Source organism: Rhinolophus ferrumequinum, chromosome 25, assembly GCF_004115265.2.
Source record: "Rhinolophus ferrumequinum isolate MPI-CBG mRhiFer1 chromosome 25, mRhiFer1_v1.p, whole genome shotgun sequence".
Lineage (NCBI taxonomy): Eukaryota > Metazoa > Chordata > Mammalia > Chiroptera > Rhinolophidae > Rhinolophus > Rhinolophus ferrumequinum.
In genome coordinates this window covers 18341111-18354983 of record NC_046308.1, presented here as the reverse complement: position 1 = coordinate 18354983, position 13873 = coordinate 18341111, and the positions used below count along the sequence as shown (strand labels likewise).

Below are 13873 nucleotides of genomic sequence, written 5' to 3'. Positions count from 1 at the left end.
AACATATGCAAGAAGTTTAAAAATGAGCCTTAAACATTCATTTTCCTGCAGAAATAATTGTCATGTCAGGTAGCTTGACTCCTGAAACAAGTTCTGTTTGGATTTTAATTAACAGAATCTTAATTGTCTCCTATATTTACCAATGGTATCAGAGCCTTGTTGGGGGGGGGGGGCGCTCTTCTTTCCTCCTTTTCTTTGTACAGACCTTTAATCAGAGGCCTGCCCAACAATTCCTGCAGAAGACAATCAGTTTGTTTGGGTCCTTCTTGGGAAAGCTGTCGCCTCCCCTTTCACCCTAACACTGGGACTAATTCCAAATTCACTTCATGTTTTTAAGTTGTACTTTAGCACAGAGATTTTTTTAAGGCTACAAACTTTGCAAGTTGGTCCCATTAAAAATGATCTAAAGGCAGGAGCTTTTCAAATGGCATGAATCAAACACTTGCAGATTTCAACAGAATACAGTTTACATTCATCTCTAAATCTGAGATTAAGAAACTATTAGCTGGTTTCCAACTGGTTTCAATACTGGTTTGAAGTCTGAATAATTTTACTGTGTAGATATTAAATATTTTGTTTAAATATTAAACATTAAATCTTTTCCTGACTATCCAGACAGAAATAGAGAAGCAGGAACAAAACGCAAAAGAAGAAACAGTCTAATAAACAGACTTGTGACTTCTATGCCATTTGTAACGGGATGGGTTTCAAAAATGCCTGGGAGCTGGTTTCTAAAAAGTTACCTCTACTTGGCATAAACCACTTTTTTTCCCCCTACACAAAGTACCAGATTCCTACAAAAGGGGGGAAAAACAGAAAAAAGAACTGGGATGGTATCCTGTTGTGTGATGAAAAGGCCAGTATACACTATTACACTCATTTAATAAGTTATAGTGAATATTTTGTAGCACTAAAGAAATTGTCATTCTACTTTGCACTACTGAGTCCTTGCCACACAGTTCTTCCTGAGAAATAAAAACTTCAATCCTGGTTATCCGCACAGGACACCTTGAGCCGGTTTAGGTCCTGAAGATGAAGATTTCCTGCTAGCAGGAAGCTATTCTCTACTAACTTTTAGGCTACTGCACAATAGTTGAAGCACCAGGCAAATTGGCTATTTCAGTAAATCTCGACATCTGCCCACGTTCTCAGTTAATTATTCAGTCATTGTTTTCTAAACTAACATTAAAAACTCAACTTGCTAATACAGATACAACCTTTTAACTACAGAAGTTATCACCGCTGGGCTTAGCTGACATGCCACTTCCTTGGGATTACCTCAGGGATGCTTCTCCCATAGCCAATTTGCACATGGGTTACCTCTTTTAAATCTTTTACTCTCTCAAAGTTAATTAAATTGTAAACATTAGTGAATAACTGGGCTTATCAATTACTCTTATGCAAGGGAAACCAAGGAGCAACAGTAGCACAAGGCAAAAAAAGCCTCAAAGGAAAAACCTTCTTTGCATTTTCTTTGTATTTTCATCACATTAGAGGCAAAGAGGTGAGCCACAATGCTACTGGATATTTACCATTACAGCTACATTGAATTGACAACTAATATACAAGTTTCAGAGCCTCTATTAAATTTCTTAGGAATAGGCTTAAGTTACTGCTTTCTTCCTTCCTTCTCCCCAATCATAGTCACCACTGTAAACAGAGCTCATATCTATAGATGAAGTTGTGACGCAGGATACAGTTGTAGTAGGAGTATTTTTCTTTCTTAATGCATCTTTTTCAATTCAAGTGTGAATATTCTCCAAGTATATGAATGGTTTAGACAATGTAACAGATAACGTAAGCCACCCTTATATATAAAGCTTCTATACTTGCCTTTGCAGACTGTAATCTCACATTAATAATCCCTCTAGAAAACAGCTTTTCCCTTGAGACAAGCTTCCTTGGCAAAAAGATGAATTCAAGAAACGGCTACCCAAAATGAGTACCACCCCAAATCACAGGTGGAGATATTATTATTACACCCGTTTCATAAAACTTACAAGTCCCTATACTATATACGGAGGCTCACGACCGAACACGAGCCTTCTAAAATTTGACTTTAGTACAGAAACAGGTTTCTAGAGTTCCATCTCTTCTTCTGTGCAAGCAGCTGTCTCCAAACTATTATAAATAGGCATCCCTGTTTGCCGAGGTTCCAAGAACAGTTCAGTTCTGCTAGGGAAGGCAGTGCCAGCAGTGGCATGCTTAGTTTGGCTCTCTCCTGTGTAGTTCTTAGCATTAGATGACGGCTTTGGCTTATCAGAAAGGAGTTCAGGGAGAGGTTTCCAGAGCACAAGCTCCATGGAAGGACGGCTCCTAAGACATAAAATAGAGATTTTTATCAAAAATTTTAGGACAGGAATTTAAAAGATATATATTGAAAAGCTAATGTCTGCTACCTAATATGTAGAGTTAGGAACTGATGGCATCAAAATAGGAGATTTATGACAATCCAAATTAATCTTTAGAAAGGTCACTCAAGTACATAAAATTTCACAGTTCTGCCTGTATTTCAACCAAACCAACTGGTTGTACTGATGCTGTTACTAGGAGTAATATAAACATCCAATGTGAAAAATAGAGGCCCTTGATTTAATATTTTAACTTATTAAAAACTTGTTTTAATATTAGCAGATGTGGGCCATCCTCTCGTATTAAACCATTATAAATGAAAATAAAACACTGAACAAACACATTTAAAAGTATCTCAGTATGCCCTTTGCTTAGTATTGCTATGAAGTATAACACTTTATGCAGTAAGCCAAAATGATTATGTCCCCAATGCCTGTGTCTGTCCTCTCAGCCTTCCCCCATCCACTAATGCTTTGATGGTTTCTGGGACCCAAAGGCAAATAAGGCAAAATAAAACACAAACAATAAAGAATACCCCCAAAGGCTAGCTTCCGGAAAACTACCAAGAGCAGAAAGTACTGTTTTAGACTGGAGGGCAATGTGACCTGCTTACTCTTGGCTAAACTATTTATCTACCCTCAGGGCTGGGTAGTTAATTATAAGCTTAAGCTAGAGGGCTGATGGCAAAACCTCTGTGATCTAACATGAAGCAGCAGCTGAATCCACTGTGGCCAAAGGCAATGCCTCATCTACCTAGCATCACTGGGACTGGTGTTCTAAGAGAATTTTTCAGATATTTGACAGGTACTCTCACTACTTATCAAGTCTATCTGAAGTCTTTTCTAGGTAACACCTAAATGGTATTTTATAACTTGCCTACAGCAGATAATGAGGACTTGAGATCATCCAACCGCAAGGACTGTAAGAATTACAGGGCTATCATTAGTTCTTATGTTAATGAGCCCCAGGCTGCTTTACTGTGTAGGTTATGTTTGCTTTCCAGTTTCCAATCTTGTCCTCTAACTATACTTTCACTACTCACTACTACAAGTTTGTTCTGCTCTCACTAGCTGTTTCTGTGTTTCTCTTCTGAAGATCTAGGAAATCAGAAATCAGAGTTCATTAAATTGTGTCTAAATTAGGGGCAAAAAGGTTCTTAGAGCTAAAGGCCTGAGGGGCTATGAGACAATTATATGAGCTTTGATTTGACTGCTGGGAGACATTTTTTGTTTGTTTCCTAGGTTTCAATGGTGTTCCTGGATAACTAGGAAAGCCACGTAAACAAGAGGTATTGAAATGTGGTTCCTATATCCTATCACAAGAATTTAAGAGAATGGCCTCCCCTATTCCAAAATAGACTACAGTGCATTTCAAGACTTCAAAGGAATCCAGGGGTAAGTAGGCAAGGCAGCCACTCCTGCATACTTCAAACTCCTGCTTGTACAGCACTTTGCTCACCTCAATGAACTAAGAAAATGTCTGTCTCTAACCTGGGTTAAATACAAATCCTACTATGCTTTCACTTGGCTGGTGATCAGAAGATGAAGAGATGGCTAAGATAGGACAGGCAGTGTCTACAGACATTAAGTTTTCCCTCCAAGATCATAATTAAATGGAAATCAGGAACCAAAACTTACATGGACTCAATCATTTTCTTTGTAAAGACTTCATCAAATTCCCTCTTCAAACCTGTTTTCATGGTATCAGAAAGGACAAGACTGGGGAGATGGTTAATATTTCTGTCAGCTTCAACTTCTTCATCTTCGTCAATTATCCTAAATAAAGGCAGCAGGAACAGAGAAAGAAAAATTATTTAGTCAAACTATTACATAGTCTAGTAATTGGACAAAACTTAAAATAACAAAAAAAAACAACAGGTGCTACAGAAAAGGTCAAGTAAAATATGAGGCTATACATGAGTGAAAAAAATTATATACATAAGTTATTCAACATTTAATGAAAAGTTTTACATTTGATGCAATACAATTTGAAGGATGTATCCCTGAAAACGCCCCCTAAACCAAAAATTAATATTCAGAGGTAAGTGAAAATATTCTGTACAGTTCTATGAGAAGAGCGTAGTTTAACATTTAATGTGCAGATGTTGAGTTACCTGATGTTTTTACGGTCTTTCTGAGAAGTTGAGGATCAAGATATCATCAAATGAGGAATCAGACTAGCTTAAAAGAGTAAAAATGTAGATTGGAAGAACAAGCAAGGTATATACACTGCCCATTTACCTGTCCTCAATTTCCTGAAGCCTCCTCCTGGCAACTTCAAACTGCGGTTCTCCAGTTGTCTGATCCATTTCTTCACAAATAACATCTAACATGCCAGATGCAGAAAGGCCACTAGTGCATGGATTTACTCCATGACCCTCTATAGCCTGATGTGCACAAAGAATCCAGTCATTAGGACCAGCACAGAGCCCTGCTTCAGTTAGCCTTTTCTTTCTTACTGGACAACTGGAAAAAAAAAATTTGAATGAAAATCCTAGTATAACTGAAATGTGTATCATCCTTATCTCTAATTAAACTCTTATATGAAAAAACTAGTAATTTTTTTACAGTATGTGATTACAAGACGGAAAATCATGCATTTTCTTTTTTGTCATTCTCACAGCGTCCTCGAGATATTTTCTTCTACTGCTCTCTGCCAAAATAGGCTACACCTCCAAGGTTTTGCCTTTTCTGATTAGAAGTATTCAATGTGGGAACTTAAAGTTACTCCTATTTATTTGGTTCTGGATAGGTCAAGTGGGAGTAAGGAAACCAAAAATCACAAAGCAGTAATTCAGTGCCAGCCATATTTTGTCATACTGCTGCTGTTCCATCAAACTGGTCATATGGGAAGGTGGTCTGCAGGCATCCTATATTCCCTCATGACAAAAACATGTGCTTCATCAGGTCTGTTCCAAGTACTACAGGTGCTGATGATATTGCTTATTTCTTGGTCCTCTCCAAAATGCCACACTGTCATTTGGCTCCATGAGTTCCTGACGAATGGGGTGCACTATTCTCCCACCCTGAAACATAAACTATCTTCCCTTCCTAGAAAAATTTCTATTTCATAGAGACATCAAAGTTCATCAAATCCAATTTCTTTGTTTTGCAGATTTGGAAACTAGGACCTAGAAAAACTAAAGTGCCCTTTCCCAAGTGTCATGTAAGATAGTTACATGTTAGGCACGAGACCCCAGAGCTCTGGAATCCTACCCTCTGTGCCATTCTCACTAAAACCTCCAGCCTCCTTAGGAAAATTCAAGTATTCAAACTCTTACCATGAACTCCAATAGTGTTTGCAAACATTATGATATGCCCAGCTTAGTTGAAAGATGCCTGAAGCAAGTTAAACAGACAACTGGCACTGTTCTATGTAAGTATTTAGACCAAAAGTACTTTATTACTTGGGCATCAGCAAGTGCAATCTCAAGATCAGGTATGCAACCAAAAAAATTCATTTTAATTGCTACCACAACTTCTCATTTTCTAAACTGAAGGTCAAAGGAAGCAGCACAGATTTTACAAGAAGGGTCTATTGCGTGTGAAGGCTACAAAAATTAACATTAAAGTCTCTGGCAATATGAAACCCGACGAGTAATAATGCTCTCTGGAACCCAGATTTTTATTGGAATCAACTATTAAATAATATGTTTAGTTTATAATTAGTTTTAATTCATAAGAAAGTATGAAGAATGTCTTGCTATACATGAAATATTTCTGTAATAACTGCATAGTTTTAAAGTATGTGCTGTTTTGGAAAGCAGAGAAAAAGTTAAACACATAAGAAACTAGCTAAGAAAAGCAAAATAAATCTAGAGGAAACAGGTAATTTCCTACCACATCTAACAACTCAACTATTAAATGCAATTGAGTATATAAGCTGGATTCTGATCTCTGACCACCAGCATGACTTGGACTAAATTATTTCAGGCCTGTAGGTCTATTTTGCAAATAATTACAGATCAATGATTAAGTCCCAAAGAAAATGTGATATAAAAGACTTCGAAGTACTGATAAGAGCTATGAAAGTGGCATCTGGGCAGCAGACTTCTGGGCATTACATATCCAAATGTTGAGTCCCTCCTAGGGCCTCAATCTTTCCATTTGTACATTAAAGGTGGTTAACTTTTTAAGCCAATAGTTTTTACACTTCAAACTTTTTATTTTTAACATTGGAACACTGTATTCAACACTCTCTTATAGGAAACTCCAAAAGATAAAAGCAAAGAGGTCCCTGTGCATCCACAGCAATCCCAAGGCAGTAAAGAATATAAATATTGTCTGGACAAGTAGTTTTTAAACTAAAGCAACTGTCAAATCTAATCTTATTAGTCTATGTATCAACAAGATTAGAAAATCCAAAGTTTCTGCTGACCAAGTAAATAAATCATACATAAAAGTCAAAAGACAAATGACAAACTTGGGGAAAACATTTAAAACACACATAATAAACTGATGATTTCTTCAAAAAAGATTTCTTATGAACAAGACCAGTAAGCCAACAAAAAATTTGCAGAAACATCAATAATTCACACAAAATTAAACACGCATGGCTTAAATGAAAAGATGTTCAACATAATTTACAAAACACAAATTAGTGATCTAATTTCTTAACTATAAAACCATATGCTCAGGAGCCAGCCCGGTAGCTCAGGCGGTTAGAGCTCCATGCTCCTAACTCCGAAGGCTGCCGGTTCGATTCCCACATGGGCCAGTGGGCTCTCAAGCACAAAGCTGCCAGTTCGATTCCTCGAGTCCCGCAAGGGATGGTGGGCTCCGCCCCCTGCAACTAAGATTGAACACGGGACCTTGAGCTGAACTGCCTCCTGGATGGCTCAGTTGGTTGGAGCAAGTCCTCTCAACCACAAGGTTGCCGGTTCGACTCCAGCAAGGGATGGTGGGCAGTGCCCCTTGCAACTAGCAACGGCAACTGGACCTGGAGCTGAGCTGCGCCCTCCACAGCTAAGACTCAAAAGACAACTTGAAGCTGACTGGCACCCTCCACAACTAAGATTAAAAGGACAACAACTTGACTTGGGAAAAAAGTCCTGGAAGTACACTCTGTTCCCCCAATAAAGTCCTGTTCCCCTTCCCCAATAAAATCTTAAAAAAAAAAAATCATATGCTCATAAAAATACATACAATTTAATGAATAATTGCAAAACACACATCCATGAAAATAACCTTCAAGATAGGCTGTCACTTTCCCAAAATGGTCCTCTGTTCCCTCTTCCCTACAGGTAAACAGTCTCTTATGGTAATTACTTCCTTTTTAAAAAGAATACATTATCACACACACAAACATGCATCCCTAAACAATGTTTAGCTTTGCCTGGTTTTGAACCTTATAGTTAGGGAATTATATTGTATACATTTTACCATTAAGGGACATTTGCATTGTTTCCAGTGTTGAGCTATTATGAGAAGGACGCTATGAACTTTCTTGTATGTGTCCCCTGATATGTGCATGTACATACTCAGAAGGGGAACTGGTTAATGTTAAATGGTACTTGTTAAATGGTACATGTGCTTTCAACTTATTAGATAATTCCAAACTGTTTCCCAAAGTGCTTGTACCAATTTACATTCTCATTCATAGTGTTTGAGAGTTCCTGGTGCTCCATGACCGATCCAGTGTCTACTGGTAGAGTAGTATCTCATTGTGGCTTTAATGTCCACTTCCCTAAAGACTGCTAAGGTGGAACATCTTTTCATTTGGCTGGTCAACTGGATATTCTCTTTGGGGAACTGTTTCACTCATTTTTTTCACAGAGTGCTTCTCTGAGATGCAATTTTTTTACCTATGAATTAAGTCAAAAGTTTCAAAATACAGTTCTGGTGAGAAGATGGAAAACCAGGTGGCAGCCCAGTGGCTCAGGCAGTTGGAGCGCTGTGCTCCGCCGCTGGTTTGATTCCCCCATGGGCCAGTGAGCTGCGCCCTCTACAGTTAAGATTGTGAACAATGGCTCTCACTGGAGCTGGGCTGTGATGAACAGCTGGAGGTCAGTGTGGGCTTCTGTGGGCTGCTATGAACGACTGACCAACGACTGGCAACCGACTGCCTCAGCCGGGGGGAGTGCAAGGCTCAGAATACCAGCATGGGCCAGGGTGCTGCGCCTTACAACTAGACTGAGAGACAATGGCTTAAAAACCGAGGGGGGGGGATTAGAGGCAAAAAAAAAAAAAAGAAAAACTGGCATTCCCACTGTTAAAAGGAGTACATAACTGGGCAACAACTCTTGCATACATTTTTAAAGAATCCATTAACCTATTTGCAAATATATACAAAGAACAAGAATGGTCATGGTAGATTTGTTAGTAAAAGATTAGAAATAGCTCAGAAATCCATCAATAGGAGACTGGTTAATAAAAGATATCTAGCCTTACAACAGAATTCTGTTCAATTGTTGAAAAATAAATTACGTAGAACACTATGTGCCTATATGCAACAGGCTATACAGGAAAGTAAAATGAGAAGATCAATATATTGCACAGTGTGAAGAGTATCTTCTTACAAACGTGAAAAAACCAGAGGTATACACAATTATAAGCTTGTAAGTTTTTAAATGAACTTCCACAGGAGAAATAGGAAACAGGTTGAACAGGGGTTACTTCTGGAGTGTAAGACTTTTCAATATACATCCTTTTACACATTTGGAATTCTTTTACTTTGTGCATGTAATAATATTCACATGGCTCAACATTCAAACTTTACAATCGGGTATAGAGTGAAGTTTCCGAACTGACCTGCCAGCCACCCCGCTACTTTCTCTAAAAGATAACCAATGTTATCAGTTCCTTGTGCCTCCTTTCAGAGACACCTAACGTCTCATCTTTTCACTTAAAACAAATAGTCGAGAATGTAAAATAGGTTACATTAAGTGACCATAAAGTGAATAAATGGCACCTGAAACTTACTCATCATCCTCCTGCTCTAGCTTGTGTTTCTTTTTACAGGGAACTGAAACACTGTTGAAATAAACAAAAAAGAAGTTAATTGAGAAATTTACTGAGCTTGTGCTTTCAGCATTCACTCTGTCATGCTCCAATAAGCTTGCCCAACTACAGGTACCCACCCAGCTATCCCTTTCCTTGTCGAGTGGGGCGGATATACAGGTCACAAGGTCAGTCAGGTAAACGGTGGGTGGTTATGACCTAACTAGAGATTGAAATCTAAACTCATTCTGTCGCGGTAATGGGAGATAAATTTGGGGAGGCTCACGTAGGGAAAACGTTTTCGAGGCACTGTGCTAACCCACTTTATTTCCAAGGTCTCTAGGAGAACCCATTTCTGTCCCACTTTGCGGGAAAAAAGCTGAGTGTCCGACAAGCATTCAAAGTTGCTCCCACCAGCGGTCGCACCGTGCCCGTTGGGGGAACCAGGCGTGTATGCGCTGAGAGGACGTCCAGGCTCCAGTCGGCCAGGGTTCCAATCCCGACCCCACCTGGACGAGCTGAGGTAAGTCTCCTCACTTCTAGGAGGCGCAGGAGGGCTGAGGTCCGAACCGGACTCCCGGGCTGTGCGACCTCCGGCGACTTACAGTTAAGGTCTCTGGGGATCAGTTTCCACATCTGTAGACTGGGGCTGAGAAGCCTCCCGCGTCCGTCCGCCCGGCCCGCCCCGCGTCGGCACGCCCGCCCGGCTCCTCACCGTCCGCGAGCGGCGCTCCCGTCGGGGCTGCTCTGGGCGGCGCGGGGTTCCGGCCGCGGGGCCAGCTCGGCGCCGTCCGCCCCCGGCGGGAAGGCCCGACCGGCTAAGGCCGGAGGCGACTGCAGCAAGTCCGAGCCTCCGCTTAGGGGGAGACCGCTGAACGGCCGGCCGAGCGCGGCCATGGCCGGGGAAACGAGGAGTTCGTACCCGCGGCCCCGGCCACCCACGTCCCCGGGCCCGGCAGCTGCGGCCACAGCGACTGCTGAAGCGTCCACCTCTGAGCCCGCTCTTGACCTCACGTCACGCCTTCTAGAACCCTCCACTCCGGGCCGCCCAGGGGCACGCCGGGATTTGTTGTGTGTGGAGAGGCCCCTGCTGCAAGGAATGCCGGGAGTGGCAGTCCTTACAGACTACAAACAAGATGGCTACCTCGCCTTAGTTTAGACTGCTAAAGCTTGAGGATGGTTCTATCGGGCCTTGAATATATTCTAAGTTCGAATCCTCTGTAGTAAAATCCGATAATAATAGTGCCTATCTTCATGGGGTTGATGGGAGAAGTAAATGAATTAAATATCTAACGCCCTTAGAACACTGCTTGGCACATAATACACATTCATTAAATATCAGCTAGTATTAATTCCTTCTATGTTTTACTATAAATGAAGTGGGTGATGCCTCTGAGGGAACAGCATGGAGGATCAGTAAATACCTCAGAGAACTTGTGAGAAGCCTTTCAGCTGCTGCCTGGGGCATCAGAGACACAGGCTTGCCAGAGGGGCTAGCAGAGTTTGTCAACTCCAACCACAGATCATGCCTCATTTTTCCCTTCTCAGGTAATAGTACCATGATCCAGTCCGAGTTGCTTGTGCCAACGTCAAAGCCCTTCAGCCAAAGACCTATAAAGATCTACAATTGAACTAAGATGTGTTTTATTGACCTCTTGCAGTGAGGGAGGGTCTTAGTAAGGGGGTGTTCGAAAAAGGTTTTTATAGAATATGGGCTGTGTTAGGTGATTTGGCAGAAGGTTCAAAGCAGCAGAGCTTCGCTCTGGAATTAATACTGTCAGTAAGCACGGATAATTCTGACTGGGTATCATAGTCAATCTTTTCTAGAAGGTGGGAGGAATGAAGCGAGGCTAAACCTGTAATTGGTAAGGAAGCAAATGGTCTTCGTATTAACCAGGATAGGGGATATTTGGTCACTTGTGGTTTGGACAATGTTCATTTTTGTCTGCATTCAGACATGATTATGAAGTAGTCTTGTTTTAGCTCGATCCATCGAACTCACATCTTGGTCCTTGTTTAATGTTGACATTCTGCGAAATTGTTTAACAGGAAGAAACCAAGTCCAACCAGATACCAGTGCAATTTCAGCTGTCAGGAGATGCTTTCCTCTTTCTAACCAAAAACCAAAGCATCATTGATGCCTCTTTTTTGTTCACCACTGTATTTTATCAGTTAGCAAGTCCTATGGGCTTCATTTGTGGAATGTTTCCAGATTCTCTTCATCTTTCTCCATTTCTATTGCCCTCACAATGGTCTAAGAAAATGACTGAATCCCCTTTGCCTAATGTAATATAATGTATTAGGTTGAAGTTTTCTTAGTGGCATTTACCATCCAGTTTTGTCTCCCTAAGGGAACACCCTACTTATTGCAACTGGATATACAATGTAGTCTCCTGAGTCATTTCTACAAATGGCCACCTCATTCCTCAAATGAAAAAAATATACACATATAAATATATATTTATAAAAAGGGAATCCTACTCTATATGTTATTCTGAAACTTCTACCTAATTATATTTCTTGAATGTCTATCCAGATTCATTCTTTCATTCTTTAATTCACAATTCTATACCAGGTTGCATACTAGGCAATGTACTAGAATTAATAATGTATTAGGTACTTCCTATTTGCAAGTATTCCTCACATACTTCAAGTATTCCTCACAGGAACTCTAAATCGGATGATTTTATTACCTGCATTTTACAGATAAGGAAACTGAGGTAATTTGTGATTCCCCCATTCCCTCAGCTATAAGTGAAGGAGTTCTACCCCATGTCTGAGACTTTCGATCCTGCCCTAGATTGCTAGGCTTTGCTCTATCTTACTGAATTCCCTGAAAGAAACTAGTTTAGAGGAATCGAGGAAAGTCTTACTATAGTGTGTCTGAGAGAGATTCCTTGGGGCTTCAGACCCTGGAAGCAAAAGACAGGATTATTGTGCAGTTTCCTACACTAGACGGGGGAGAATGGCTCTAGAACTTGATAGCGGCCACTTTACACATCTCTTCTCGGTGACAGTACAGGCCTGCCTCTTTGAGGTGACCTCCAGCTTATCTCTCATGGGATTGGTGGGACATAGACATACACTGAGACATTCCCTTCCTGAGTCCTTTCTCCTGTGGCTAATCTTGAAAAACAAATGAAAAAACCCACAATGTTTTCTGGTTATAAAACAAACAGGTTCTTAGTAGAAAATTAGTGGAGGTGGTGATAAAAGTATAGAGAAGCAAATAAAAATTGCCTTAATTCCATCCTGCAGGAAGCTCCACTGTCATGAATATTCTTTCAGTCTTTTTTCTTATTTGTGTATGTGTACACGCACCTGTCTGTGTGCTAGTGTATAATACACACATAAGAGCTCTTCATTTTCTCATTTTGCTCTCACAACTAGACCACAGGTACTCATATATCTCTATATAAAAATAATAAAACTAAAGCTTAGGATAAATAATGTATCTACATAATTAATAGTCATTCGTTAATAGGGTTTAGCAAGAAACAACCTTGTCAGGATGTTAATACAAAATTATTAGGCTTCATCCCCTCTGAAAAAAAGGCACCAAACAAAACTGTTGATGGCAATGACCCATGAGGGTTGGGGTTATCAGAATTTGCACTTTCTGGGGATAAAGTTTAAGCTCCCCCCACCCCCCGGGAATATGTACTGCTTTGTAGTCAGATAAAGAGGATAAATGTTTTTGAAATAAACATGTCCAATATGATAAGGTACAATGGACTGAATATTTGTGTCCCTCCCTCCATCCCCCAATTCATATGTGAAAATCCTAACCCCCAGTTAAGAGGTGAGGCCTCTGAGAGGTGATTAGGTCATGAGGGCAGTAAGCCCAAAGAACTCCCTTGCCCCTTCCACCATGCGAAAGAGACCCCAAAGAGCTCCCTTGCCCCTTCCACCATGAGAAACACACAGCAAAAAGATGGCCATCTAAGAACTAAAAAAGGGGCTATCACCAAACACTGAATATACTGGTGTCTTGATCTCGGACTTCCCAGCCTCTAGAACTGGGAGAAATAATTTCTGTTGTTTATACCACTCCGTCTATGATATTTGTTGTAGCAGCCCAAACGGACTAAGACACGAGGTTAAAAACAAGAAGTCAAAAGAAGCCATCGAGACCAGCAGCAGCAAGCATGTATTGAGTACTCACTATGTAGCAGGCACTGTACTAAGTGTAGTACTTCATATCCTCTCCACCGTAACACTCCACTACTATATTGTCACCATTTTGCAGCATAAGAAACTAAGATTCAAGGAGGTGAAGGCCTCGTCTTAAGGTCAGACAGTTAGGAATGATGGTTCTGGAAAGATTTGACTGATTCAAAAGCCAGAGATATCATCACTGTTTGCCATAAACAAAGAGAAACGTTCTTTCGTGCTGAGCACCCACAAAATTCATATTCAAGGGAAGAGCCCTGATTAGTCACGTTTCTCCAGAGAAACGGAACCAGTAGAATATATATAGAGAGATAGATGTAGGAGATCTATTATAGGAATTGACTCACATGGTTATGGAGGCCAAGAAATCCCACCATCTGCTGTCTGTAAGCTAGAGAATCAGGAAAGCC

General features: G+C 40.5%; 1 protein-coding gene across 1 annotated transcript; it reads right to left on the bottom strand.

The window, feature by feature from the left end:
* Positions 1-1739: 1739 nt before the first annotated feature.
* CCDC117 (coiled-coil domain containing 117) lies at positions 1740-10355 on the bottom strand. Its single transcript, XM_033097524.1, has 5 exons — positions 10006-10355; positions 9273-9323; positions 4593-4817; positions 3990-4127; positions 1740-2316 (listed from the first exon to the last, which is right to left on the bottom strand). Exons 1-5 carry the CDS (start codon positions 10185-10187, stop codon positions 2079-2081), a joined length of 834 nt encoding a protein of 277 aa, XP_032953415.1. The 5' UTR covers positions 10188-10355; the 3' UTR covers positions 1740-2078.
* Positions 10356-13873: the final 3518 nt, after the last annotated feature.